This window comes from Leptosomus discolor, chromosome 17, assembly GCF_034619465.1.
Source record: "Leptosomus discolor isolate bLepDis1 chromosome 17, bLepDis1.hap2, whole genome shotgun sequence".
Taxonomy (NCBI): Eukaryota; Metazoa; Chordata; class Aves; order Leptosomiformes; family Leptosomidae; genus Leptosomus; species Leptosomus discolor.
Genome location: NC_141407.1, coordinates 3,736,731 through 3,763,970, shown reverse-complemented (window position 1 = coordinate 3,763,970; position 27,240 = coordinate 3,736,731). Strand labels below are relative to the sequence as shown.

Here is a 27,240-nt window from a genome sequence, read left to right as displayed (position 1 = left end):
GTCAGCACGTGTGACTCAAGTGTCCAGGAAATACGGAGCTCACAACTACTCGCCGCCAACCGAGCAACCATGACTCCGGATTTAAATACTTAATTTTGTAACGTTGGCAGGTTGAGAAAGGAAAGCTTTAAAAAAGAAATTTCACTTCGTGTAATCCCGACACCTCAGTGGACTGCGCGCAAGCGGCAGAGCTTGAGGGACACCCTGGGGCTGCAGCCGACGGCAGCGTGCCGGTACCTGCCGTGGGCCAGCGCTAGAGGCGGCGGCGCCTTTCCGAGGCTCGCCGCCGGGCCCAGGAGGCTCCGTTCCCAGCTCTGGCGGCGCGACGGCTGGCGAGGGCAGCCGCACGGCCCCCTGCGCCCCGTTCCTGCCGAGCCACCCGCCTAAGCCTGGTCCCAGCCCGCGATCGCGGCTGCAGCTCCGCCGTCCTCATCTAGTCACGCCCCGCCCGCGGTTCCCCGGCAGCCCGAAGCCTCCGAGGGCCGGGGCCCCGCCCCGGGCGGAACCCTGGGGAGGCCCGTGGCGAAGGCAGAGGCGGCGGCCTCCCCCGCCCGGGGCCCGGTGGGCCGCGGCTCCTCCCCCCAGTCCAGGGCGGCCCTCCTGCGGGGCTGCGGCCCGGCCCGGCCCGGCCCTCTGCAGCGCCCGCTTGCGCGCCGCTCGGGCCGGAGGGAGCCCAGCCCGCGGCCGGGCCTGCCATGACGCCAGCTCCTCCTTCCGCCACAGCCACCGTCCCGCCGACGTCACCGGGCCCCTGACGTCAGCTCGCCTCCCCGCCCTTCCCGGCGTGCCCCGCGCCTCTCTCCGGCCGCGACTACATCTCCCAGCAGTCCTCGCGGGTCGCTACCGCCTGCCAGCGCGGAGCGGCGCCGCGGGGCACGCCGGGAGCTGTATGCGCGCGGGGGCGGTGAGCGGCGCGGCGGGGCGGGGCGGCGGCCCGGGCTGAGGCGGGCGGGGAGTCCTGCGGGCGGACGAGCGAGCGGCGGCCCGGGCTCTGCTGGTGGGCTGACCGGCGGAGGGTCGGTCTGCGAGGAGGGGCACGGAGTGAGGGGAGCGGGTACCGGTGTTCCACGGCCGTCCTCGCCGCCCCCGCCTCGCACCGCGGCCTCGGCGGCCCGGCCCGGCGCGGCGCAGCCATGTCGGGGCTCTTGGGGAAGCTGTTCGGGACGGGCGCCGGCGGGAAGGGCGCCGGGAAGGGCCCGTCCCCGCAGGAGGCGATCCAGCGGCTCCGCGACACGGAGGAGATGCTCAGCAAGAAGCAGGAGTTCCTGGAGAAGAAGATCGAGCAGGAGCTGGCGGCCGCCCGCAAGCACGGCACCAAGAACAAGCGCGGTGAGCGGCCGGGCCGGGGCAGGCCGGGCTGGGCCGCCCCTTCCCCTGGCAACAGGTCGGCCGGGCCCGGCTGCCCGGGGGCGGGGAGGGCCGGGGCGGCCTGTCGGGCCGCTGGCTGTGCTCTGGCGTGTGCCTGTAGCCGTATTCGACGGCTCAGTGCCTTTATTTCCTAGGGTGCTGCCTGGCGGCCCTTCCTCCGGCGCCTGCTGCCCGTCCCCGGCGAGGGTTACGCCGGAGCAGGCTCTCCCCCGCTCGGGAGGGGCAGCCTTTATCTCGGGGAGCTGTCTAACGTGGGTGCCGCGTCACTCCCGCGTGATAACGATGTCACGGTGCTGCTCGGCTTTTCTGTGCGAGGTTCGCTTTCTGTTCCGCGTGCACCTCGGTTTGGGGAGAGTTTTGGAAAATACTGCGGAGCAGAAGCTGGGGTGTTGCTGGGTGCGTACGGGAGTGGCTGGGGAATAAGGCCTTGCTTTACCATGTTGTTGTTTTTCTTCTAACTCTTTACTGCTCAAACTGAGGCTTGGCTAAATATATTTTTATTGCCATTAGGGTATCCTGAAGCTATAGGTGGCTTATAAATGGATATTAGAAATTGGTGTTCACCAGGTGGAACTGTGCCTTGCGGGGAAGGTCTAGCTGTGAGTTTGCAGGCAGTGCATGGTAGGCATTATTGCCCTGTCAGCCTGAAGATAAGAGGTGGGTTGTCAGCTTATGTATTTCGGTGCTTTGATGAGCTTCTTGCTTGTTTTACAGTGGTCATTAAATGCGGCGTTTTCAGGAAAGTGTATTTAGATTTTTTGTGTTGGCGTTGCCCGTTTTGCACTGGTCACAGCAGAGCGGCGGGGTCTGGAGCAGGCGCTGCGGCTCCGCCTGTGGCACCAAGAGCTGCTGACATACAGCCGTGGCCAAGCAGCAAGGGTGAATTTGCAGTAAGTACCGATAACAGTTTCTGCTTCGCATCACAACTTCAGTCAGCATTTCAAGCCTCGACTCAAACTTCAGAACAGTGTGCTGCATCAGGGCGTCTCGCTTCTGCTGTGTGGGAGCAGTAGTGCACATGGGGCGAGCTCACCAGCGCTTGCTGGGTTTGCCGGCAGAGGCCTTGCTTTTGCTGCCCCAGGCGTCTTCTGAAGGACCTTAACAGAGCCTGCCTTCAGACTTCACCGAGTTAGTTTCTACATCAGATTTACTGCAACAGTTTTAGTAAGTCTGAGTTTCTTGTGCAGTTTTTGGCCTAGCTTGGTAATGGTCTTAGAAGGAGAACGCAAATACATCTCTCCCTGGCCTTCCTCTTCTACAGTGTCTGCATCCTCTGTCTCACGCTGGTCCTGTTTAACTTCTCCTGGACTTCTCTTTCTGCTGGTGGTTGTTCAGGTGTTTATCTTGCTCTGCTGTAAGTCATCTCTTTCTGTGCATGCTGCCCGTCAGTGTGCTCTGGAGCACTTTGGGTACTGGAGGGATTAAATTTCTTCGGAGGTGGAGGAAGGAGAAAAACCTGCCCATTCACTAGCGGGATTCTGGGTCAGACTAATGGAGGTCTTGCAGGACAGGATCCTGATGAGTAATTAAGGAGCTGTGAAAAGGAGAAGGGGTAGGGATGGCTTTCTGGTGGAAAACAAAACCTCTTTTTTTCCAGAGGACTTCTGAAATGAGGAGGCCAACTTTGTTATTGGTCTACTAGGAAAGACAGCTGGTTATCTGCCTGCTTGCTGGGAAGTGAGCACCCCTCAGAACAGACTAAGGGAGTGCTCGTTTATTCTGGGTTCAAGATGTCAGTTGTCAGTTGAGCTGTAACAAATTGCATTTTTTTAATATGCAGTTGTTTGGATTTTTTTCCCCTCTCTGACTTCAGTCAGTTTTATAATACAGAAATTATGTAATTTTGATGCAAAGTCACTTAAATCCATAATTTAAATGAAAATAAAAATATGTTGGTTTTGTGTGTGAAAGTCTGTCTTTTTAATGGAAATACTTTGATATAGTTGAAATGTTTTAAGTAAAACCAAACAAAAGATAATTAGCTAGAGATTTATTTTTTGAAAGTGTTAGATCAACTTTTAAAAAATACAACTTGAAGAATCCTTAAGCTTTCTTAGTTCTCCAAGACTTCAGCATTTTACTCTGGAGATTTCTGTATATCCCTGCTGTTCATAGAGAAGCAAACTGTGGATGGTGTGCTTGTGCAACGCTCGACTGCACAGTTGTGCTGACGTTAATAGCAGCTGCTGTGGTAAAGCCTGCAGAACATGCGGGGCAGGGGGCTCACCTGAAGGCTTAAAGCCACCTTGGAAAACCTGGAATGATACTTCTGTTTTCTCAGTGGGTGTCTGGCACACTCAGGGTGACAAAAGGAAACGTTCTCTGCTCTCCAGCACACTGTGCGATTGTTCGGGTGCCAAGTGAGCGGGGTTTCTACAGGCTCATTGACTTAATTCCTGCAGCACTTGGGGAGTTTTAACGGAGCACAGAAACTTATAGGCCTTCTGGTTCCTGTGCCTGCCCCAAGCACGTGCTGGTTTTTATTCATTAATGAACTTATTATATGTGTGCATTTTTCATAGTCTTCATTGAGGATATCCAGGATGTATAACCAGACAACTCCTCATGAAATTCTGACGTTAAAATAAGTATCTGGTATAAGTTCCCTTAGTCTGTGTTGTTTCTTGGCATGGGAGGTTTTCATTAAAAGTTCCTTTTTTCAGGGTCTTTTTGTTCTTTTCTGGCTGCACAGAAGTGGCAATTTTATGACCAATATGCCTTCTGAAGGAATTCAAGTAATTTTAATAAGCAGTAATTAAAATTTTTTTTTGCTTCCACTACCAATTCCTTCTCATTAGTCCACAATATCAAAATAGCTCCTGGGGGAGGGAGAGGGTGACAGTCTTCAAGCGTTAGGCTGGTGTGAAGGCATCTGTGCTGCTTCTGGAGCCTGTTAGGGAGACCAGCAGTTACGGCTTTAACGTGCGTGTTGGTTTTGTGTCCACGGGATGAAAAACTGCCGAGGAGAAGACTGACCATCTTTAGAAGGGATTCTTGAAAAGATGCAAGTTAATATTCTCGCTTCTGGGAAGAACTTGGAGTATGCTTGTGTTTTGTTTTGTGCTCTCATGGAAATGTTCAGCCTATTCTTTCAATGTGTGTCCTGGTGTTTTATCTTTTTTATTTTTTTTTTCTCAAGAGGCTATTCAACACTTTCGCTGTAGCTCATGAGTAATGGACTTACTCCTCTCAGTAAAGTTAATGGAAGTAACAGTAGCACGGTGTAGTCTGAACACCAGTCACCCAGGATCTTACTGGATTTTAAATCTGTCCTGAAAATAAATTTTGCTTTAACAAAAGAAGTGCACAGCTGTGAGCTTGGCGGTTTGGAAGTACTGTGCTGCTGCTGCATCCTTTTATTCCGCTCCAGTTTGCCAATATGTCGTTGATTCGCCAAATGTGGGATATTCTATCAGGCATTCAAACCTCATGAAACAAACCGAACTGCTCGGTCTTGCTGAGGGTTGTGGAGTTCTGAGGCTCAGTGTTTGGTTTCAGGGTAGCTCAAGTTGATCTTGGTCACTGCTGCTGCAGTTTGACTCCTTTCCTTGTGCCTGTTGCCTGGTTGCCCAAAGCCAAGCTGCCAGAGAAATAGCACGCACACACACAGAAACAACAGGTTAATTCCTTGACCTCTGACTACGGGTATAATGATTCCAGAATCTGTTTCTCATGGAAACCCAAAGCTCAAGTTCTGCCCCGGTGTGAAGGTGACAGTAGGGAGAGAAACCTGACTTCTAGAAGTAGTCCACTCCTAGAAAGTAGATCCAGAGTGAATCAGTGCAGTTAGTTCCTGTCTGCCACTAGATTTTACCTTTTTGTTAATGAACAGTGGGTCCACAAACACTGGGCTGGATGAAAAGCTAATATCGTGCCAATATGCAGTAAATATATTCAGCTTTAGCAGGAGACTGACGTTTAAGGGATTTCCTGTCCACTCTGATTTCTGTTAGCTAGTAGTCTTTCTGATGTCGAAGTTTCTTTTTCACTGGAAATAAATATAACGCTGTTTCTTTCAGCGCTGGTGACTTAAGTGCCCAAAATGGACGCAAAACCACTGCTAGATTCCTGCTGTATAATTCTGGCTTTTCCTGGAAAGAGAACACTCGTGTTCTCCACCCTGCACCAAAAACAAGCAAGAAAGTTGGATGTAGGCTGAAGCCAAAAGTCATGATTCTATGCCCAATGGCAGCTCGCAATAGATCACGGTGCTGCCACAGGTAAGTCAGTTCAGCTGGCTGATCTGGTGGAAAATCAACTGTTTACCGTCCCCCTACCTTTTTTTAATCTGTCCTATCAGTCTGCTGATATGATTTGCCTATTGCTGGAGGGCTACTGTGCCTGGAAACAGAGTGGAGAGGAGACAGAGCTGCCCCTTTCAGCAGCAGCTTCCTTAACCTGCTGAAGCGTACAGCTGGCACCAGCCGACCGCAGGTGGTGTGGCTGCCAGAAGCGGTAGTGCCTTGTCCTGCCCGGTTCTCTTGTGCTGCTGTTAGCAGTTGTGTGGGCAGTCGGTGAGTTGGATAGGTTGCTGATCCAGCCAAAACCTAGCTCTTAAAGAAAAAAAAAAAAAGGTGGTTTTCCCCACTTAACAGCACAAATGCTGGAGCTGGCAGGAGAGGGAGTCAGGGATGTGACTGGAAGGAGGAGGGCAATTCTCTCTCTCCTGGCAACAGTCCCCTGCTTGGTCAACTTAGAGGTCCCAATTGTGATAAAATCTGAGGGTGCTGTGCAATCTCCCAACCAAGGGGGCCAGCTGATCATTAATTAAAAAATGAAAGCATGCCTGCATGATGACATGGACATTTTTGTTTAGAAGTTTGAGTGGTTCAAAGTGTTGCAACAATCTGGAATTCAAGGAGGAGAAAGCTGCAGTCTGAGGCCTGGGTATGGGCAAAGACTCACATGACCTGTGACGGTGTATGTAAGGTTTTAGGCATTAATACATTGCTTGCAAATGTGTTTTGAAGGTCTTGCTTGACATTTGGCAAGAGAAGTGATCTCTGCTCCCAGAATTGAATAACGTGAACCTGGTTTTGTTTCCATGAATCGTAAGATGCTGATGTAGAGGAAGCAGGAGTCCTACAACAAACACTATTCAGCCCTTCTTGTAGTACCTCAGTCTGCCTTTTTCGTGTTTGAAGTACAGTCTGATGTAAAATGCATCTTTGAGTTCCAGGTGCTTAACTGTAAACTATGGCTTCAGTGCAAGATCACTGGTAGCAGTGCTGGCCCGAGTCCTTCGTCTCCCCTGAGATTAATGAGTTGAGCATTAACCACCTGGCTTGGGGAAAGTGTGATAGTTACTCTTTTCAAATAGGTGTTTAAAAACAAGAGAAAACTTCTAGTTTGTAGTTCTACTCTACCAATGTTCAACGGAGCCTTTTGGAGACAGATTGCTGTAGTATAGAACAGTTTGGGAGGAATGGGGAGGTTCAAAAACACCTTTTAAAACCGCTTTAAAAAGTGGCATAAATAAAAACAAACCCCCTGTGGTTCTGCCAGATGTGTTTTGGTAACTGTATTTGATGCAATACATCCTTCCTCTCTGTTCCTGTTCTCTGTCAGGCCCTCTCAGAAAGGAAACCTGGCATGTTTGCAGCCACTGACTTAGTTTTTATTATTTTTTTCTCTCCAGATGTATTAGATATTGGATTCTAGTATCTCGTTAAGCTCCAGGCCTAGTTACCAAATCCTGCGTAGGGTTTCCTAGTGCTGGTTCAAAACTAATTTGCAGGTGATGCAAATTGTTAATTTGGTTTAACCCCCTTTTACTTAGATTTGTGCAGAAAACTGTCGGGTTGTTTCTTGGTGGCAGAATTCGTGCCAAGTTGTGCAGTGTTTATCTGAACTGGGATGTTGTTGGGCTTTGCACTTGTATCATTCAGGCCTCTCTGATCCCTTCTTGCTTGTTCTGACTGGATTCTGGTAAGAACCATGTGCTCGTACTTGAACATCATCTGGGCCGTGCAGCAGGATCCCAGCTGGCCCTCCTGGGATGCTGGGGATGGCCCGGCGCTGTGCACTCCAGTACGCTCCGTGGTGCAATCTGCAGTGCTGCTTGGCAGGCAGGTCAGTGTAGGAAAGGTGCTGTTTTGGGGCTTGGAAAGGTGCTGTTTTGGGGCTTGGAAAGGTGCTGTTTTGGGGCTTGGAATAAGAGCAGTCGCTACTCCTTACCTGGGACGTCTTGGTGCTTCCGGGCCTGAAGTGGTGGTGAAGGACGTGTCCATGCTTCATTGCTGAGCAGGGGATTAATTTAACATGGAGAAGGGAGGGATGGTGTCACATCAAGAAGAGTCTGCGACCAGTGCTGTCCAGGAAAAGGATTTTTTTGTTGTTGCCCAAACTGTTTTGCTGTTGCTCTTTGGCATTCAGGAATGAACTACCTTAGGAGGTACCAGTACCTCTAAGCTCTTGTAGGGCTCGTGCAGACTATGTTGCCTGTACTACTGGACTGAGTGGACACCCTTGCAAGAAGTCTTCTGCAACTCTGCCTGTCCATGTGCCTCTATGTCGTCTCTTCTGGTAGCCCACCCTCTCCTGCCTGCGCATTATGCTCTGCATTGCTCCTGGGTGCTTGTACGGGCTGGGGGATGCACTGCTGGCACTTGCTCAGTTTAGCTGGGAAAAGACCACTGTGAGGATTTTTGGGGATTTTGGCAGCATTTTGCTCTCCCTTGTGAAATCCCCATCTATTTTGGAAAGAAATGAAGTTGTTAACATTGCACGTCGGGTTTTTTTGAGCATTATATGCCGTTTATTCCAGAGACTTTGCATGGGATGTGGTGTGAGCAGGAGGGATGTGGCCTGACTTTCTGCAGCCAGAAAGGCTCTGAAAGAGTGTGTGTGTGTGTGTAAAGTAAAATCTTGCTGTTTACTCACACCGCTTAAAAATGCCTCATTTTTGCAAAACTGAAAGTTGGAGCAGCTCTCGTGCATTCATGTGCTTTCCATGAAGTTCGCAGCCAGGTGTCCAGCAAACTGGAACTCCTGGCACGAAGTGGCTGAAACAAAAAGGATGCAGTTGGAGAATCCTGAATGGGCCGTGCATCAGATGTTGTAGACCTTTGCCTTTCCCTCAGACAACCCAAGGCCACAGCGCGTAGCTGATAAGGAGGTTAGTTCTGCTCGTAATCGTCGTGGTTGAGTCTTTGAGCAGAAGCGGTGTGTGGTTGCTGAAGATGTTGACAGATGCAGGCAGGTCTGCTTGCAAGGGTGTGGCCAGGTTGCAGGTGAGCAACCTTCCTTGTGGCCGGTACTGAGGGCAGTGAAGTGGCCACCTTGACCTCCTGCTGGTGGGGACACAGGAGAGCAGAAGCTTCCCCTTGGTGAAGCTCAGTGCCTGGCTGCAGCAAAGGCAGTAAGGGTTCTGCCCATAATGCCCTTGCAGTGGGAAGCCCAGTTGGAAAAGGTCTGCTATGGCTTCCTCCAGTTTGTTGTTTGACTGGAGCCTTGCCAATAATGTTTTTATAGAGGCTGGTACGAGTATAGGGTAATTATACAGACAGCCGGTATCTTGCAGCGCTCTACTGATTGATAGCCAATGATGGAAGCTCGGGGTTGTCCAGATAACCAGGATAACCATCTCTCTTGCATACACTGGGACATGCGTGTTGATCCTTGTGTGCAGCAAGTGAGGGCTGAGCTCAGTGCAGACTTCCCTGCTCCCTTCCCCGTTCTGAGCTGCTGCACCAGCCTGTGCTCCTGCAGTCACCTGTTGCCCCAGCTCCTTACCCTCCCCCAGATAAGGGCAGCCAAGTCAGAAAGTGTATGGGTACATACATAGCCCATGCTGGACTGCTCTTCCCGCTTGCAGGATCATATCTGGAGCAATAACCAGGTAGTACCACCTTCCACTGCAGCTCCTTTCCAGACAGCAGTTGCTTCAAAACAGAACACAAGATGAACAGGTCTCTGTCCCTCAGCCCCTCATCCAGTAGGTCTGACGTGTTGAACTTGAGAGTTGGTTTAGGCACAAGAGGAACCAAGAGGCTTGGTAATGTGGTCACCGTCCTACTGGCCCCAACCCCCTGAGGTTCACCTGCTAGTGACTGTTTGTGAGTTGGGCATGTAGCTGCATCGCACGCTTGTTTGGATCCGTGCTGCCAGGTTACTCCACACCTGCGAAGATGTGCAGTGTCTTTCACTGCACTTTCTGATAAGGCTGTGATCAGCTCTGCGGACTGTTCCACTAATGTGGGCGTGTGTTGGTACCAAACATCCCTATCGTTTGTGCTCTTCATGGCTTGGCAGGAGCTTGTTTGGGTTTAAGGATGTCATGTTTACTTCCAGGTGACCGCACAGAGGTTGCTCGGGTGTAGTGGAACTGAAAAGAAACATAAATGCCAGGGTGACAGGGACATCAACTGATGATATTCAGAAACTTGCAGGTGTTTTTTGTTAGTTATGAAATAAAACAAGTTGATATAAAGCAGGCTTCGTAACGACCTCACTAGGAACAGCCATTGCATCTCCCCTGAAGGTGGTACCTTAACAAAATGTCTCGACAGCATCCCCGTGGTGGGCTCAGCCTGTGCAATGCCCTGAAACTGAGCTGTAGAAAGCCTCTTCGGGTAAGTGCTTCTCGGTAGCACCATCAACTTGTCATGTGAGGGCTTCAGTGTTAATGCTTGTTGCTAAACCTGGCTCCTGGAGCTGCTCACTGCCTAAGAGTACGGGATTGCCATCAAAAAATGCAATTCAGCTCTGGTCTTGAGAGGCGTACTGCAGTGTTGCCAGTTAAGTGGATGAAGGCTGATTCAAGAAGTACACTTAAAAAATAGTATATTTTATATACTTAAATTTATATATATGTATATAAATAGTATATATTTATACTTAAAAAAGGTATATTTAAAAAATAATACGGTTTGTCTTATTTGCTTTATAACTTTTGGGTTTCTAACGGTTTGTGTTTTCAACTTCTTCCCCTTTGTCGTTAGTGTTGGGATGTGAGCCATTCATGAAAAAAGTCATTTTTCATATCTCAAAATAGCACACCTTCGCCAGATGAGATGCTAAGAGAAATGCTAAGTATTATGACAGCCTGAACGAAATTGTTAGACTTGGTAACGCTCTAATAATAATTGCCCAAAGCTGGAAAGTTCATGATGGACTACCTAGGAAGCCCCTTGTTTCATTCCCCAGGAAGAGAAGGTTCTCGAAATGGGCCACTTAAGGGTAGGATCTTCTGAGTTTTGTGACTTAACCACAAAAATATTGTTAAGCCTAGGGAATTTGTTGTTTGCGTTTTTTCCTACCATGAGAAAAGAACTTAAGAAGAGCTGCTTCTGTTCTTGTGAAGCCGAACCTCTACCTGTTGTGTTTCTGGCAGGGATTCAGAAGAAGACTATAGTTCTTCACTGGAATTCTCTTTAAGAAGGTATCTTCAGCAATCAACAAAATGAAGAAGAGAACCCATAAAGAGTATTTGCAGGCTGTGAGAATCCTAAGGAGTCCTTAAGAAACATACTTTTCTCATCCTACAAGTTAAAACTTTTGTTGAATTCTGAATAATTGTCTCCTTTTATATACATATAAAATTCTGCTGTGAAATAAGGAATAAGCTGCAGATTTTTAACAGCAAAGTTACTGGGCAGTTTAAAAGGGTGAGGGAGGATAATTTACCCCATGAGCCTTGGAAAATACGTAGTTTTATTTGGAAAGAAGAAATGCGTTTTGAGTAAATCAGTTTTGGAGATGCCTTGGAGTCTCCTGCCATCACCCAGTGACACACAGGACTGCAAGAAGGGAAACACTAAAAATTGGGAAATACAGTGTATGCTTTGCTTCCAGAGGGTGGATCAGATTTAATGTAACTGTTTGAAGCGTTAGGCCTAGATGATCTTGGCTGGTCTGGTGTTTCTTAGGCTCGTTCCAGCTCCTGGGTGGAACAAACCTCTTGGCTGCCTCTCTGTAACTGGGATCTCTCTTTACTGGTTTTCTCATTTGGGCTTCAAATCTCACTGTAGTTGACGGTTTTTTTCGCTTTCTTATGGACAAAACTGCCCCAGACTTACCCAGAGATTCCTTTACAGGGTTTTATTGACCAGAGGATCATTGCCTTGATGTTCAAGGGGCAGAGGAATCTGCTTCCAAGGCTGAAGCCTTGCTTGCTTTCTGATCTGTCCACTCTGTTGCGTGAAGAAGGCCGGGCCGGGAGGAGGTTACTCAGCTTGCCAGTTCTGCATCCCCAAGTGCAATACATTTCCATCTGTAACTTCCAGCCCGAGCGAATTACTTGCTGTTTCAGGAATAAGTAGCACTGGAATGATGGCTTCTGACCTTCGGAAATGCTCCTGCTGCTCTCCACGTGCAAACGGCTGCTTGTGACTAATTTGTAGTACGCGAGCGTGACAAGGCCGTGCGTTACGCTTCAAGTGTAGCTGCCTTGCGGCTCGGCTGTGGGATGTGGAACAACATCAGCAACTGCTGGTGCAGAGGGCGAGTCGATGCTGATCGGAGCACTGAGCCGTGCCGCCGTTGGTGGCGGGTACTGTTTTGTTTGGGAATTGCGTGTATCAACGCTCTGATTGCTGTTGTACAGGACGCTTTTTTCTTTATCTTTTGTTTTGTTTTGTTTTTATTTATTTATAGATTTTTAGACTAGGAGTGCTTATTGTTTAGTTTAATCTCTTGCACAATAGACTAAATGTTCCGGTGCTGCTTTGCTCAATCTCGTGTTTTAAATACCCATAGGACAGGAACCTGCTTGTATTCTCTGCCTGGGTTTGGGTGCTCTATCGGGGTAGCTTTAATCAGTCACTTCATCCATCTCTGAGCTGGGAATAGTTGCCTTCCTTTGAGGATACGTTTAGGATCTTTATTAGATGTTTAGTAGACAGACACAGAAGGTGGAGGACCAAGACTGAACTCTGCTCATGATTCCCTGCTAAAAACACAGCATCTGCTAAAAGAAAGGCACAGGAGGCTGCTGTAAGCACTTGTGAGCCGCTCTCTGGGAGCTGTGCTGGAGCCATTAGGCCCTGGCATCGGTGGGAAATGTGTGATAATGACTTCAGACATTCAGCATAAAGTGACTTTTAGACCTGCATGTGTCTTCTAGACACCATAGGCCTCAGTAGGTGATCCTCATGGGAAAGGAAATCAAACTGCTTTGCACTGTCTTAGCCTTGGATTTGATGTGAATTTATTTTTAACCGTGCTTCGGTACCTCTGTCTCCCAACCACTTTCGCACCATGATACTTAAAATCAAACCTGACTTCTTGGACCTCTGGCATTTTGTGCTGTGCCATCAGCTTGGCTCGCTGTAACTGGGTGTTTAATGGAAACCCAGTTAGAAATACGCTTATGTATCAGCTTAGCGGCTGTGCTTGCTTTCTTCACCTTCAGTCCCTTGTACGAGGCCTGTATGTTACTGTCTCTGAAAGGCTTTACGTTTCTTCTCATGAAGTGAAATCTCACTAACGAGCAGGATGTGAGCAAGCCTCTGCTGGAGCACAGGAGGGGGAGGAAGTATCTCCAGAACTGGAAACAGCACCAAAAAAATGCTCAGACAGAAGCTTGCAGGCCAAGGGTGCTCTCTAGCTGTTATACCTGGAGTAGTTACATAGTTTTGGAAATACTTGAAAGATTTTGGAAGCACCCTGAAAAGTTCTGACCTCTAGGACCCTGAACAGCGAATTAAGAGTCACCAGCTTCTGCGTCTTGTAAGACTCATCTGGTCTGGGATGAGCATTCCTTGTACTGCAAATCTGTTGGGGCGAGGTATTGCCTGGTGCTTTTATACTGGGTTTGGTTTGAACCAACACGAACATTCTTTAGCTGGCTAACAATTTCCTGAGCTAGCAGATCCCTGCAGAAAGATGCTTATTCAAAGCTGAACTCACTGGTGCGAAAGGAGTTTGATAAGACTGTAGTGGGATTTATATCTACCTTTTTATCTGCTTGTAGCATTGGAGGATATTTTGTGAATTGTTTTAAATTACCTTTTTGCTGCTTAGGAATTTTTTTGAGATACTGTAGGCAGTTTGCTGATTCTCAGTAGAATGAGAGATGAGCAGTTGCTGCCGAAGATTAAGCTACTCTACTGCAGGCAAGGCAGCCAATTACTCCTTACGCCTACTGGTGCTTCCTGTTTATCCCATTTCAAGGATGGCGAAGATGTTAGTGGTTAAATTTGCTGCTGAGGGAAGTGCCAGGAAGATGGAATGGTATTTTCAGAAGCAGCAAAAATAATGACACTTCTTTCTGTTGTGCAAATTATAGATGGATACCCAATTCAGTGTGCAAGACCGTTACCCAGTATTGAGTTGATTATCTCAGTCGTCTCTAGTGCCTGGGCTTTCTGCTAGAGGGGCTGAGACCCCCACTTGGGAAGCTCCTCTGCAGCTGCCTTGCACTCTTTGTTTTGGCGTGGCTGACGTTTGGGGTACATAATTTTTGAGGCTGTTGTGGAACTTTTTCATCCCATATTGCTAGAGTTGGTGTCCTTTCACAGTGGTATCTCTGCTGCTGCCATTTCTTCTCTCATTTGCCAGAGAGAATATAGGAATTGGATGTGAGATTAAGAGTTTTTTTTTGTTTTGTTTTGTTTTTTTTTTCCCCTCAATTGGAGTAATTTGAGCTATTAACCTATGTGTCTTCCTCTGGATGCAAAGCTTTTCTGTTTTAGGTATTGGTGTGATTTTTAGCAGATCTTTGCAGAGGCAGGAGCTGGATAGGCAGGAAACAGCACGCTGTGAACCTCCAGTTGGGACAAATTCCCTGGGCGTACAGACGCGTGGACCTTGGTACAGGTGTGTTTTTGAATTCAGTGAAATGCTTGAATTATATTCCCAGTTGTTCCTGGTGCTCTTTGAAGTCCTCCTCTTCCTCTCAAGTTGAGATGTGTTCCTGCTAGCAAAATTTGGAGTTGCAAGTATGTAGAAAAAGAAGTCTTAAGTTCTTCCTTGTGTTTTATCTACTGATCTATACTTTTCTACTAATGACATTTAAAAGCATTAATTCAATAGAATTGCTGTATGCATAAATATCCCATTGACACTACTTGTCCTTCGAGTAATAAACAGTACTTATTTACAGGAGGGATGTTGATTTTTAACAAAACAGCTGACATGTTCATAGTCAATTTTTTCCTTTGTGGTGTTTTGTATTTTTATTTATATTTTTGTATTTATAAAGTGAAACTGTATTTTTATTATCCTGCTAACTTATCACAGTGAACATTTTTCTTATTTCACTAACAAACTACTGCAAGTATTGCAAGGAAAATCTTAAGACAACAGCTCTGTTGATAATAATTTGCTTATATACAGGTTGAACTACTTTAAAAATATGTAAAATTAAATTCTTAACAGATAGCCTTTCTTGAGAACAAAGTGAGATTATTTGGGTGAGCAGTCATGCCTTTCAGACTGTGACTGCTGACAGAGGAGGATAGTCTGGCTACATGACTCTGCTCTTTCACTTTGAGTGTTCAGTAGTCAGGAGCAGTAGTGACTGAGAACCGTAACACGAGTTCCTGCTTATCAGTTGTGTTGGAGGGCTGGGTGCTGCTGCCGCAGGCATAATAATGAAACCCTTGGCTGCTTGTTATTCACTGTGGTGGAATGGTGAGTGTAAAACTTCTGCTGCAATTTGGGGGGGGGGGGCTATCACAGAAATTCAAACAAATAGGAAATTAAAAGTGGTGTTTTGCAGTTCATGAATTGAAGACTGTAAATAAATAAAAACCCCACAACAGTAGTACCACATCTCCCCCCAAAAAACCCAAACAAAACTAGAGGAAGGAATAGCTTTTTATGTATTAAAAACTTTGAGTTCTTAAAAAGGCTGTAAAATGTTCTTCATGTTTTTACATTCAGGTAATTGAATCGGTCAGTCCAGATCTGACTGCTTGTGACTAAGCTGGTGTTTTACTGGACTTGCCCTCCTCTCTGGAAGCTGATGTTTTCTTTGTGAGAGTTTCTGTGTAAAAAGGAACTGCAGAGATCAGAGGCTGATGCTCATTAACACAGAGACATTTTATATTACTTTGCCAATGGAAAAGAGGTCATAAACTATTTATATAAATTTTTACTGGTTGGAGCTCTGTGGTGAAATCATTATGAATAAAAATTGGCTCCAACGTCCCAGTCATAGCTGGTAATAAAGAAAATGAATATATCAAAATGTCATATGGAGAAGATAATTTTGAGACTGCTCACCTTCTCTTAATGGATGGCAGGAGTGACCCACTCAGTTTTAAATGTTTTACCTTTAGTTTAATTGTAATAATATATATAACTGCTTTTTCCCCACTGCATACTTCTTTATGTATTCTCCTGAAAACTTTACTGAAATTCAAATAAAGTTTTGCTGTCTGTTTTTTTTAGAGGATATTTTAAGTGCGTGCAATTCATGCTCACATTGGACTTAGAAGCTAAAACACACGCTGTGCCTGTTAAGGGTAAGGTATGGGTTGTAAAGGTTGTCTAAAATACCAAGTGTTTATTGGCAGGTTCTTGCGGTCATCTTGTGGAAACTTAACTTCCCATGTAATGATAAAATATTCTTGCCGTCTTTGGGTCTGCATTGGTTCATTGAGTGAAGGTTATCTTAAATATGAAACTTTTTTTTTTAATAGTGATTTCTAAGTCTACCAGCAGTTTTCTCGCATCAATTTGTCTAATCCATGGCTGTTTAGCAGGTTGGAAGGGTAATCTGTCAGTCTGTTGTTGTAAAATGGTTCAGCAACTACTGTCTTTTCCTCATGTGCAACGTGTGGGAGGTTTGAGCTAAAAAAAAAAAAAAGGGAAAAATAAAAAAACAGGCGGGGGCGGGGGGGGGAATCTGCTCCTAGACCAGCCAGTGCTTTGAACTGATGCAACTGTTTCTTGTATGTAATAGGGATGTTTCAGGGGTAAGTTAACCCCCACCCAAAGGCAGGATGCTCTGGGAGCAGAAGCCTGTGGAGTTACTGAGAGACTTCACTGGAGTATCGCTCCTCACGGAGGGAAGGCTGCTCATGGGACAGTGCGTGCTGAGCCGGGCACCGCCTGTCACTGTTCTGTACCTGCCCCTGTCCCGTCCCAGGAGCTGGGGAGGTTTTTGTACAGAGCGGTTTCCTTCAGCTCTGCGGTGCCGTGCCGAGTGAGAGCTGCGCCTTGCCCCCTACGCACTGACTGCCACACGCCAGACTTGCCAGCGGTGCTTAGGTCGTTAGTAACATGTCGAGGTTGTAATCGGGATCTTTCTGTGCTTTATTCGGTATCAAGGCAGATCTTTCTGTAAGAAGTACCCAGCCACAACACGGGGCGAGCAAGCGTCAGTCCGTGTTTTGAGCCTCTGAGTATCAGGCATGTTGCAGAAGTTACTCTGAGAGTCTGGTCCAGTGATCTAGTAATGTTGTGTAGCTTTTTACTGTAAGATAAGGAAATTGTCTCACTGTTGGAGAACTTGGATCAGCTGTTTCTAGAAAAATGTGCTGGTGATCTCTAGCAACAGGTCATGAGAGCGCTCTGTCTGACTAGGATAGAGAATAAACGCTTTAAACCTCCTACATGGGTACAGGTCCTGCTGAAGCAGTTCCACAGCAATTAAAGCTGGTATTAAATTATGTTGCCTGCCTACGTAATTACTGTGTTGGAAGCAGTAAAAGCATAATTAGGGGTGTGGGTCCTGAGGACTGCCTCTTCGACGGCTGCCTGATGTGGTAGCAGTGGTAGCAGTCTTCATGGAGAGCAGAGATGGGCCCTGTTACACTTGGACTTCAAATGCCCATCCGTTTCTTGCATGTGTATAGTGCTGGAGGACGTGTTTGTAGCCTGCTGTCCCTGTCTTGTATTTATTTTAAATTCGAGAAAATGTTTTTTTTTTTTACTATTTTTTGAGAAAAAGAGCCAATGTCATTCCCTTCAGATTAAGTATTTTTAGCTTTGACTTGAATGAAAACTTAATAAAAATGTATTGCTCTGGCAGTAGGTAAGATTTCAGTAGGTAGATGGTAAAGACTTTTACAGGAAAAAAGCAGCACAACTATTTATCAGTTTTCAGAAATCGATGCCTGAAGAGGAGAGATAAAGTAGCTGTAGATCAGAACAGAATCAGCCCCTCTGTACCTTCGTCAGCTATAACCTCTGTGTAAAGCATGTCAGGTATGATAGCAGTTTATGGAGAATCTGCAGCCCTGGTATTTGTGCTTGCATGGACTGTTGCTGGCCCTGCATTTCAGGCAGGGGTTTGGGGCACTTGCCCTTGCCTGTGCCCGGCTGGGCAGGCCCCTTGGCCCCTGTGCAGAGTCGGCATGGCTCCCGGTTTTGCCTCCAGAGGGACCCTAACTCTAGAAACTCCTTGTGGGCTTTGAGCTGTGGGTGTTGATGCAGCATGCTCATCCAAAAGTACCTGAAAACTGGGAGATCAGTCCTGAGAGATGGAAAACCAACTTAACTGTAGTGGTCTTAAACAAACATGATTTTAAGTATTTCTCTGAAAGAAAATGCGTTTTTATTAACTTTTTAATAACATTATACGCAGAGAAATGATCCTTAGTGTTCTGTTTTCTAGCCGAGACAAACGCCCGCTAGGGAGGTCTGGCCCACGTCCCAGCAGTCTCCAGCACCCGGCGCAGAGGGTGGGAATGCAGGAACGCGGCACAGAGCGTCGGTCTCTGAGTTGCGCTTGTGGCCGGACGCGGGCACCTGGGAGCTCCCCTGAAAAGGCTGTGCCATTAGCTGCGAGGAGGAGAATCGTGAATGGAAAGTGCAAGTCCTCTGCTGGGGGGGGCGGGGGGGGGGAATATAGGAAATGAATTGCCAAAACGTGCAGGATGAAATGAATGTGAGTAACTTAAATGAACTTATTTTCTTAACTTCTCGGCGTAATAAAATCTTTTATTTATAAACAAGGACTTTACATTAAAAGGTAGTTAAGCAAGGAAACACAGATGAAAATAAATTGCAGGATGTTATGATCATCTGATTTGAGGCATGGAATACCTTGTTCTACATTCCTTAGTGCTTGTAGGTGCAAAAAATTGCAGCCTCTTGTGTGAGATTTTCTTCATTGCAGAAACTTATTTATCACTTTGATGTTGATAAACCTGGGCTAAATATTTATACTGAACTGTCCAGGCACAGAAGCTTTATGCGTGGCCCTGTGTTTATTGCAGGGGCTGCACATCAGTCCTTACTCCTCTTAGGCTGCTGAAACAGGTATTCTACCAGTTGGCCTTCAGGTAGGTACAGGTGGGCACTGTGGCCGTGGGAAACTTTGTCCTTGCATTGGCCTTACAGAGGAGAGTGGAAAATATAAGTGTCTTCCTTGGGGCATGCTTGGTCTGAAAGAGTTGGAAACGTTCCTAGAAAATACCACAAATCCATTTTAAGTTTTCACTTGAAACAAGGCAGGTTTTAAAACGAGCATGTTTATATTCCTGGTCCTAGGCAGGGCTGTGCGTGGCACGTTTTTGGCTGTAGCAGATCCGAGCGTGGTCGGTGCGTGGCTGAGAGACCCGCAGGAACTCGAGGAGGTTCAGCAGGAACTCGGCAGGTAGCAGTGCTGCAGCCTGCACCCAGGGGCGAGATGTGTGCTGTCTTCCAGGTCTTGTGGGGGGGATTCCTGCTCGGTTCTGCAAACTAGAACACTGTGTGTCATGCCTTTGTCAAAGCAGGAGCCTTGATCTGTGTATACGTGTGAGAAATTAATCACAGAAAGGATTTATAAAAGAGTGAAGGGTGGAGAGTGCAGTTCTGCTACACTGAACTGGTGTGTGTGGGAGCAGGAGGGATAGGGTTACCCAACAGTCCTGATAAAAACTCCTGATCACAAGCTCTCTTACAGTGGTGCTTGCAGTGTTTGGTGACCGAGCAGCTTGTTTTAAAAGTAGGTAAGCATGAAATGTACATAAACTGCAGCTATTCTCAGAGGACACTGTAGTCGGGAACTGTGTGTAAATTGTACTTTACTTGGGTTTCTGTAATGGTGATAAAATCTCTGGTTTTGCCAGTGATTCTCCATGATGCACAAAATCCTCAATAAAGGATGTCTGACACTTTCACAGCATCTGTCACTATATAAACACAGCCTATTAACAGTTTTATCTTTCTGAGTAAGAAAACTTTATATATCCTTAATTAAACCATTAGCGCAAAATTACTGGTATATTTAGTTTGGTTAATGTGTTGCTCGTCACTTTATGATCTGGCATAAAGCTGGAATGTTGCAGATGATATTTGTGTTGTGCTTGATTCTGTAGAGCAAACGTCGTCCTTTGTGTTACATGAAAACACAGTCCTGTTCTTGTTCCTGTGAAACGAGAATGTTGGACTGGCCCCAGAATAGTGGGAGATTTACTGGGTGTTGGAGTGAAAGTCAGTGGAGGGGCTTGTTTTGGGTCTTTGGCTTCTGTTGGAACAGTTGAGGTGACCTGTGTGCTTTTGTGGTTTTGATCACTTCTACTAAATCAGCCTGTGCTACTCTGTGTGCTTGGCAACCTTAGCTGTACCCTCACAAAGTACTTTTTTATTCTGTAATATGTTGGTGTCCTTTGAAAGGAATCAAATACAGCGTAGTCATAACAGATTGTAGAACTGAAGATATCTGTAGGGCTTCTGGAGACCAGGACGTTATCTTGAAGGACCGTCAAACTTCTCAGCATGGCATCTGACAAAATACACAGGGTGCCTGCAGGCTTAATCTGCTTTTAGGAGAGGAGCTCCTTTACGTGCGTTGCAGGAACATACTCATCATGTCACAAAGTTATCACTGCTCTAGTACGGGAGATAAGGGAAGCTGCCTGCTGTTGGGATTTCCTACTCCTTATTTTCTACTCCCATCCAGAAAGTCTGCAAAGGTTTGAAATAACTTCTTTTAGAGATTTAAAGCCCTTATTTGCCACCATTCCTGGTGCATGGGATTGAGCTGTTGGGAGGTCCAGGATGTTGATTTTGAGCAGGGCTCATCCTGTATCACATGAACTGTTTTCTGCTGCGAGTCTCCCAGAGATCAGAGCACTGAAGAAACGAAGTGTGCGTGTGACTGAGTTCAGAAACGGAGAGTAAGGCTGCCAGGACAGCAGCTTTGTCCAAGCTGAGGTTTTAAAGTGCGCGGGTGTATTAATGACCAAGGCTGTGACGCAGCGGACAAGCCTGTTCATATCAGGAGGGGAAGCAGAAATGCCATGAAGGGAAGCTGGACTCATGTCTTACTCCGTGTGATGGTCACCCGGCAGTGCTCAGTGCTTGCTTGGTCTTGCCCACACTGCAGCTCCTCCTAAAACTTTTAGCCCCGTACAGGCAAGGTTACATGTAAATGTCGGTTGTGCTCACTGTCGGTGTTTCAGGAACGGACGAGTACCCGTGGTCTGTCTGGGTGTCTTGGGGAGAGCTACCTGTTGACTGGTGCTGCCCGTTGGACGCCTACCCGTCCGGGTTGGGTGGAGCTGAGCGTTACAGGAGCTGGAGGAGCCGAGCTGTGCAGCCAGTTGGACCGGTCCTCCCGCACTGTTTGATCCCCGTGGGTGTGGAGCTCTGTGGTGGTGCTGTCATGGGTGGGCTACTCTTGCAAGAGCAGGCATTATACAAGTGCTTGCGGGCAGCAAGTTGCTCAAACCAGTTTAAATGGTGGCATCTCCTCATGTCTACCAGTAGAGACTGTTGCATGAACAGTACCTTGTAGGAGGAGTGATATGAAATGTGCACAAAGCTTATTTATATAGAAATATTTCTATATAGGCATGAATGTGTGTATTTCACAGCATTAAGTAGCAAAGCTGCTTTGTATTTGGATGAGCCGCTTCTCCCAGCAGCAGCACAGGAGTTGAGGTGGCTGGTAGGGTGCTGCCGCAGCGCTGCAGCCTCATCTGGCAGGACCTACACCAACATCTGCGCCTTGATGTGCTGGGGATGATGGTGAACAAAGATGTTTTTGAGTGGGTCAGCTTGCATATTGAAGCCTGCTGTTTGCTGTAGCGTAGTCCTGGAGTACCAGTCCTTGAGTCGTTCCTTGGCTTGCATCCTTCGTGTGACAGGCGGTGGGCAGTAGGCATCTGGCCACCTTTAAACAGTTTTGTTGAAGGTGGCAAACACAAGGGTTAGGCAACTTAGTTTGTGTAGAAGGAAAGGGGGACAACAACTAATAGGATGTGCTAAATATTTCTCTGTACTGAGTGGCATTTGGTACAAAATGCGAACAGCTGTTTTGGGCATAAGTCTCACAAATCCTACCCTTTTCTTTATTGTTCAGCTGCTCTCCAGGCCCTGAAGCGTAAGAAGAGGTACGAGAAGCAGCTTGCACAGATAGATGGCACGTTATCGACAATTGAATTTCAGAGGGAAGCCCTTGAGAATGCCAACACGAACACTGAAGTGCTTAAGAATATGGGTTTTGCTGCTAAAGCGATGAAAGCTGCTCATGACAACATGTGAGTTATTCCCTTATGCATCTCTCTGTAGGACCTTTAGTTTGCAATTTTTTTGATCTGCTAAATGCCAGGTGTTTCATAACCAAAGGTGGAGCTAGAGTACCAAAATACTCTCTTAAAAGGCTCTAGCTAATTAAACTAAAATACTAGATACACTTTCATATTGAACAAAATATGCAAGTATTGATGCTTTCTCAGTGTGCCACCATTTTATACGGCACGCAGCCGCTGCCTTTGTCCAAAGGACGGCTGGCACCAGTGTAGTCTAAAGCATGTGAGAGGGTGCACTGGTAACAGATCTACCTAATAGCAGCAAGAATTTTAAGCCTCAAGGGGAGGCTTAAAACTTATTTCTGTGCAGTGGAGTTTGTGTATGTAGCAATAATTAAAGGTAAATTGCATTATGGGAATGTTGTACTTGCTCCAAAAGCAAATATTGTAGATGTAATGTAATAATGCTGGATCAGGGAACAGAGCAAATTATTATTAATACCAGTAATGCAGAATGAAACCTCTTCATATGAAGTCTCTGTATATAACTGCTGTGAGCTAAGCTTTTAGGGAAGAGTAAAAAATACATGCATAATTTTGTTGAGACCAGGGGGATAAAATTCAGACTTGCATGCGAAGAATATTTTTGGAAAAGGACCTTGTAAGTGTCACATGGTGTGGCATTTCTATAAGAACCAAGAAATACAATCTTAATTGTTAATTGCTGATTACATTGAACTCGTTCCCTTCTTTTACAGGGATATTGATAAAGTAGATGAATTAATGCAGGACATTGCAGAACAGCAAGAGCTGGCAGATGAGATTTCAACAGCCATCTCAAAGCCAGTAGGATTTGGGGAAGAATTTGATGAGGTATGCTTTAAATCCGCCTCTATTTATATCAGAGAATCATAGAACCGTTTAGGTTGGAAAAGAGCCTGGGTCCTGTTAACCGAACAGTAGCAAGTCCACGACTAAACCATGTCCTTAAGCACTACATCTACGTGTCTTTCAAATATCTCCAGGGATGCTGACTCAGACAAGATCTTTCTTTTAAGATCTGCGTATTGCATGTGTCTAGGTGTAGTTACTAGGGTATAAAATCTCTCCTAGAACTTGTTGCTGGCTCTTCCTTCCGGTGCCTATAGCAGCTGTGACCCTGGCCTGATCTGCGACTGTTTGGACTTGGATTTCTTCTTCTCTTCACTGCTTTCCCCACCCTCCTCACCCTCCCAAGAGATTTATGTGCAGGAATTCAGATGAAGAATGAGACTCCTCGTCTCCTCAGTTTGCTCTAATCCTGTGCATTTAAGCTATTTTCTTTAATAATTCTTGTTCCTCCTTTAAAAACCTAGGATGAACTCATGGCAGAACTAGAGGAACTAGAACAAGAAGAACTAGACAAAAACTTGCTGGAAATAAGTGGTCCCGAGACAGTACCACTACCAAATGTGCCCTCAATATCAATACCGTCAAAGCCAGGTATGTATGGACCTTTACTGGAAACATCTCGAGATGGTTAAAAAGAATGCTTATTTAACTGCCAGCTCCTCGGATCGGAGAGATCTCGCTGCAGGCAACGCTGATGTCTTGCTTGAAATTGCTTCGTGAATCACAAATTACATCTAGTGCCGTTTCTCCGTGGGGGTAACCGGCCTTTCATAAGAACCACAGAAATCAATAGCTGTCACAGGAGCAGTTGTTATCTGCTCTAGCACTACCAGTTTATCTGCAGCATGGATGATGCTCAGGGTGGAGCAGAGATAGGGAGAAAGGAAACCTTCTACCAGTTGCTGTGGGCCCAACAGGGAGGTTACCTTGACAAAAATACCAGGACTATAAAAGGGAGGGAAGAGAAAATTAACTCTTGGATTCCCCACTGAACTGTGCTTCGTTGCTGCTGCTGCTTAGTTTTTTAATTCGATCCCTGCTTTTCTGGCTTTTGGGAGGAACTAACCTCAGAGGCCCCTCTTTGGGGACAGCTGTGGCCTCCTCTGAGGTTTGCACATACTCAAGCCAGGCAGAACCAAACTTAGGGTCATCCCAGAACACATCTGTCTAGGAAATTGTAGTTCGTGTGGTGATGTTATGTGGAGAATCGGAAAGAAATGTTTGTATTTACATGGACAGTTCAAAGCTGCTGTTAAATCTGAGCTGATCACTGTTCTATGAACTAGAAGTGATACCTCATGAAGTACAGTTGAGTTGGAATACCTCTGGCCTGCATTAATGGGATATGAAGCTTTACTAGCCTAACTTGAATTGAATTGAATCTGAATCTGCCTTAGTGTATTATGAATAAGTTGTAGACTTTGCAGCTTTATTTCACACGCTTACTTAGGAAAAATGGTCCAAAAAACTAGTGGATGAAAATAGTTCCAGTTGGTCAGTGTATCTATAATTATCTTGCTGCCTTTCCAGGCTCAAAAGGACCTGGGAAGCCGCAGACACTGCCAAACAGCAGGTTCTGCTTTAGGTGGCGGGCTGTGAAGGTTGCTCCTTGTGCGTTATAGTTCTTTTATTTTGGCATAATTGATTCTGTGTTGTTTCTAGTTCTGTTTTGCTAGGCAGAGTTGCTGATGAGTGTGGATGAGAGGGGAATGAGTTATATCAAAATATCTTAACTCTGAGACTTGGTTGAGATTCAGATGCAGCAGCAGGAGAAATAGATTAAATAAACATGTGCCTTACCTTTTCATTTCCTAGCTGGTTTAATGAGGTTTGTTCTCTAAATGTTCTTTGGGTAGGGACGTGAAAACATACTGACTTGAACCCAAATATACTTTTTGCATGATATTAGGTAGTAGTGACCTTGCACTAGTAAGAGGCACTATAATTGTGCCCCTATTTAAGTAACTATACAGTGTGAGACTTAGGTGGATGTAGCACTTCCTAAAATCATAAAAATTAGGAATGTTACTGTAGTAAAAACTGTAAGTATAAAACTCAGTCTTTTATAGGATTTATATTAATCTGCTTTTGGATGGAAATTAGAATGCCATTAATGTATTGAAATGGCGTGCTGTTTTTCATGTAAATAAAACTGCTTCTAAGACCGCCATTTGGGAAACCTTGGGATTCTGGGGTGGTGGTGGGTGGGGATTTTGTCTAGTGCCTTTTTTTTTTTTTTTAAAAAACTGAATTGTTTTTCACTTAAAATTGGCTTAATATACACTGGGATTAAAAGTTTACTTCTGGTCATCATGGGTCAGACTTCAAAGGGCCTGCTTTGCCTGACAGCGCAGGTACGTGCTTGATGTGTCTTTTGGAAATAAGTAATGTGTCTTCTGCGGTAGACCTGACTGTATTACCTCCTTTTTATTCATTGAATGGAAAATGATCGTGAGCTTTCCTGCTTTTCCGGTTCTCAGGAGCTGTCTGGATTTTGACTTAGTCACTCTGAGTAAGAAGTTCTTTGCTGTTGCCTGTCAGCTAAGTTGATGACAGAAGAAATTCAGGCAAAAGTTGTTTTTTTGTTTAACGGAGCCTGGAAGAAGCTTAATATAGAAAAACAGATTCCAAACTTGTACAAATGATAGGTCTTGAGTTTGACTTAAAGCTGGTTCAGTTCTTTCTCACGTAAATGTTTCATTTGGAATGACACAAACCATTTTGACTATGAATGATTTGATTCTTTTTCCCCCCTTTGAAGCAAAAACACTGCCTGAGGAAATGACAGCTTTTTTTTGGTATATTCCAAATTATTGCAGCTATTTGTGGGTTAAAACCTTTTTGCTGAGTTAATGGTTTTCATCTCCAGAAAGTGGACTTGTCATGTTATGACAAATAGCAGCAATTGCTTCCCTGGAAGGACCAAAAATGATAACGAGGCAGCGTGTAGCCTGCTGCTTAACATCCGCTTCCAACCAGCTACTAGTGAGCGCGGCAGGAGGAGGGGAGTAGCGTGTCCCAGGGCTGGTTAGCTCTTCAGCCCCTCGAAGAGCTTGAACTGACACAAGAGTCTGAGGACTCCAAATTGTGTGCCTGGCTAGACCGAAACACAGCAGCCTCATTTGTTGCACTTTGAGGATTTAAGATGCAACATGGAATTGATTTTTCGTGGAAGAGAGAGTGCAATACTGAGATGTCAGATGAATTTCCGTAAGAAACTGTATCCCTCCGAGAGGGGCTCAGAAGCTGAAGGCTTGGGGTCTTCTGCTTGGAGGCTTGGTGATCATGCTGGTGTACACATCTTAGCCTTCATGCACTTTTGCATTCTTCCCATGTGAGCTGTTGTCTTTTTCCACTTAAAGTGGTAATATCAGAAAGTTTAGCCCATGCTGGCTTTTTCAGAAGGCACCTTTACCTTCAATTCAAAAAGGTCTTCTCTTTTCCTCTGCTGGCATTTGGTGCTTCATTTATCAGTTAGGTCAGCGGCACAGAGGCTTCTCTCCTACAAAGAATCGAGACAGGCTTCTGTCAACGTTCCCACTCATGGGTGGTTTTTTTTTTTTTTTCATGTTTTGCAGCCAAGAAGAAAGAGGAAGAGGAGGATGATGACATGAAAGAGCTGGAAGCTTGGGCAGGAACCATGTAACCACAGCAGTAACGTGCTGGAAAAAAGACTTTGATTACCTATTCTGGGTGCAAATGTGTTGTGTTGAGGAGAAAGCATAAGGAAAATGTCTTTATCTTTAATTTTAACCCAAAGCAGTGGGAACTGCATTGCTGTTTTCTGCATAGCATGGTCTGCACAAAGGAAAGAAAGGGGAGCAGGGGGAATTGCCTGCAGTTTATACGGTTGAATTTCTGTAAAAAAGTTATTCGCAAAATCAAACATTCAGCTTTTGGACTGTGCTACTGCCACTGCTGGATCTTCATCTTCAAAAGTTTGGGCCATATTGAATTGAAATAAGCTGAAAAACACTCTGTAATTTTAAGTCAGTTTTAGTGTGTCTAGAAGTCTTGTAAAGCATTTAAAAACCAGGAGAAGTTGTAAGCCACCATCGGCTTCTTATTGTGTTTAGGTGCAAGAATACTTTAGGTTTTTAGTTCTTTGCAAGTTCTATTTATATCCCTCGACTGATGTGTGGCCAGCCTTGTGTTTGTCACGGCAACAATGTAGTCACTGTTCCCATTTTAATTGGTGATAACGATTTGCAGTTGAGGAATGCTATCTTGGAAGTAGGGAGGATTTAAATTTCAGTTGTACATTTTTCTACATAGCACTACAATGTTTATTGCTTTTTTGTGATAATCAATAACCCATTCAGATACCTGCACACAATTATTTTAATTAAGAAACTACTATGGATTGCACTGTATTAAATATCTTGATTAATTTTCATCTGCGGCTACCGTTGTCAATTCTTTGTGATGTTTAAGTGGCTAGAACTTAGGTGCGGTTTGGCCTCTTCCCTCATCGCTGACACACGCTCTTCGAAGCTAGCTGAGCTCTGCCTGTGTGACTGCGGCTTAGCTGTATGAATCTACAGTCTTAGCTGAGCAGAATCGCTGGAGGGCTACTGTAGCTGTTTTCTTGTGATAATGTTCGGGTCCACCATATCAAAATCCCCAC

At 45.8% G+C, this 27,240-nt stretch overlaps 1 protein-coding gene across 1 annotated transcript; it reads left to right on the top strand.

The window, feature by feature from the left end:
- Positions 1–1,133: 1,133 nt before the first annotated feature.
- On the top strand, positions 1,134–27,009 carry CHMP4B (charged multivesicular body protein 4B). The gene is made up of 5 exons (XM_086474720.1): positions 1,134–1,329; positions 21,554–21,731; positions 22,481–22,595; positions 23,078–23,204; positions 26,192–27,009. The coding sequence occupies exons 1-5, from the start codon at positions 1,134–1,136 to the stop codon at positions 26,257–26,259; spliced, it is 684 nt and encodes a 227-aa protein (XP_086330846.1). The 3' UTR covers positions 26,260–27,009.
- The last annotated feature ends 231 nt before the right edge of the window (positions 27,010–27,240 follow it).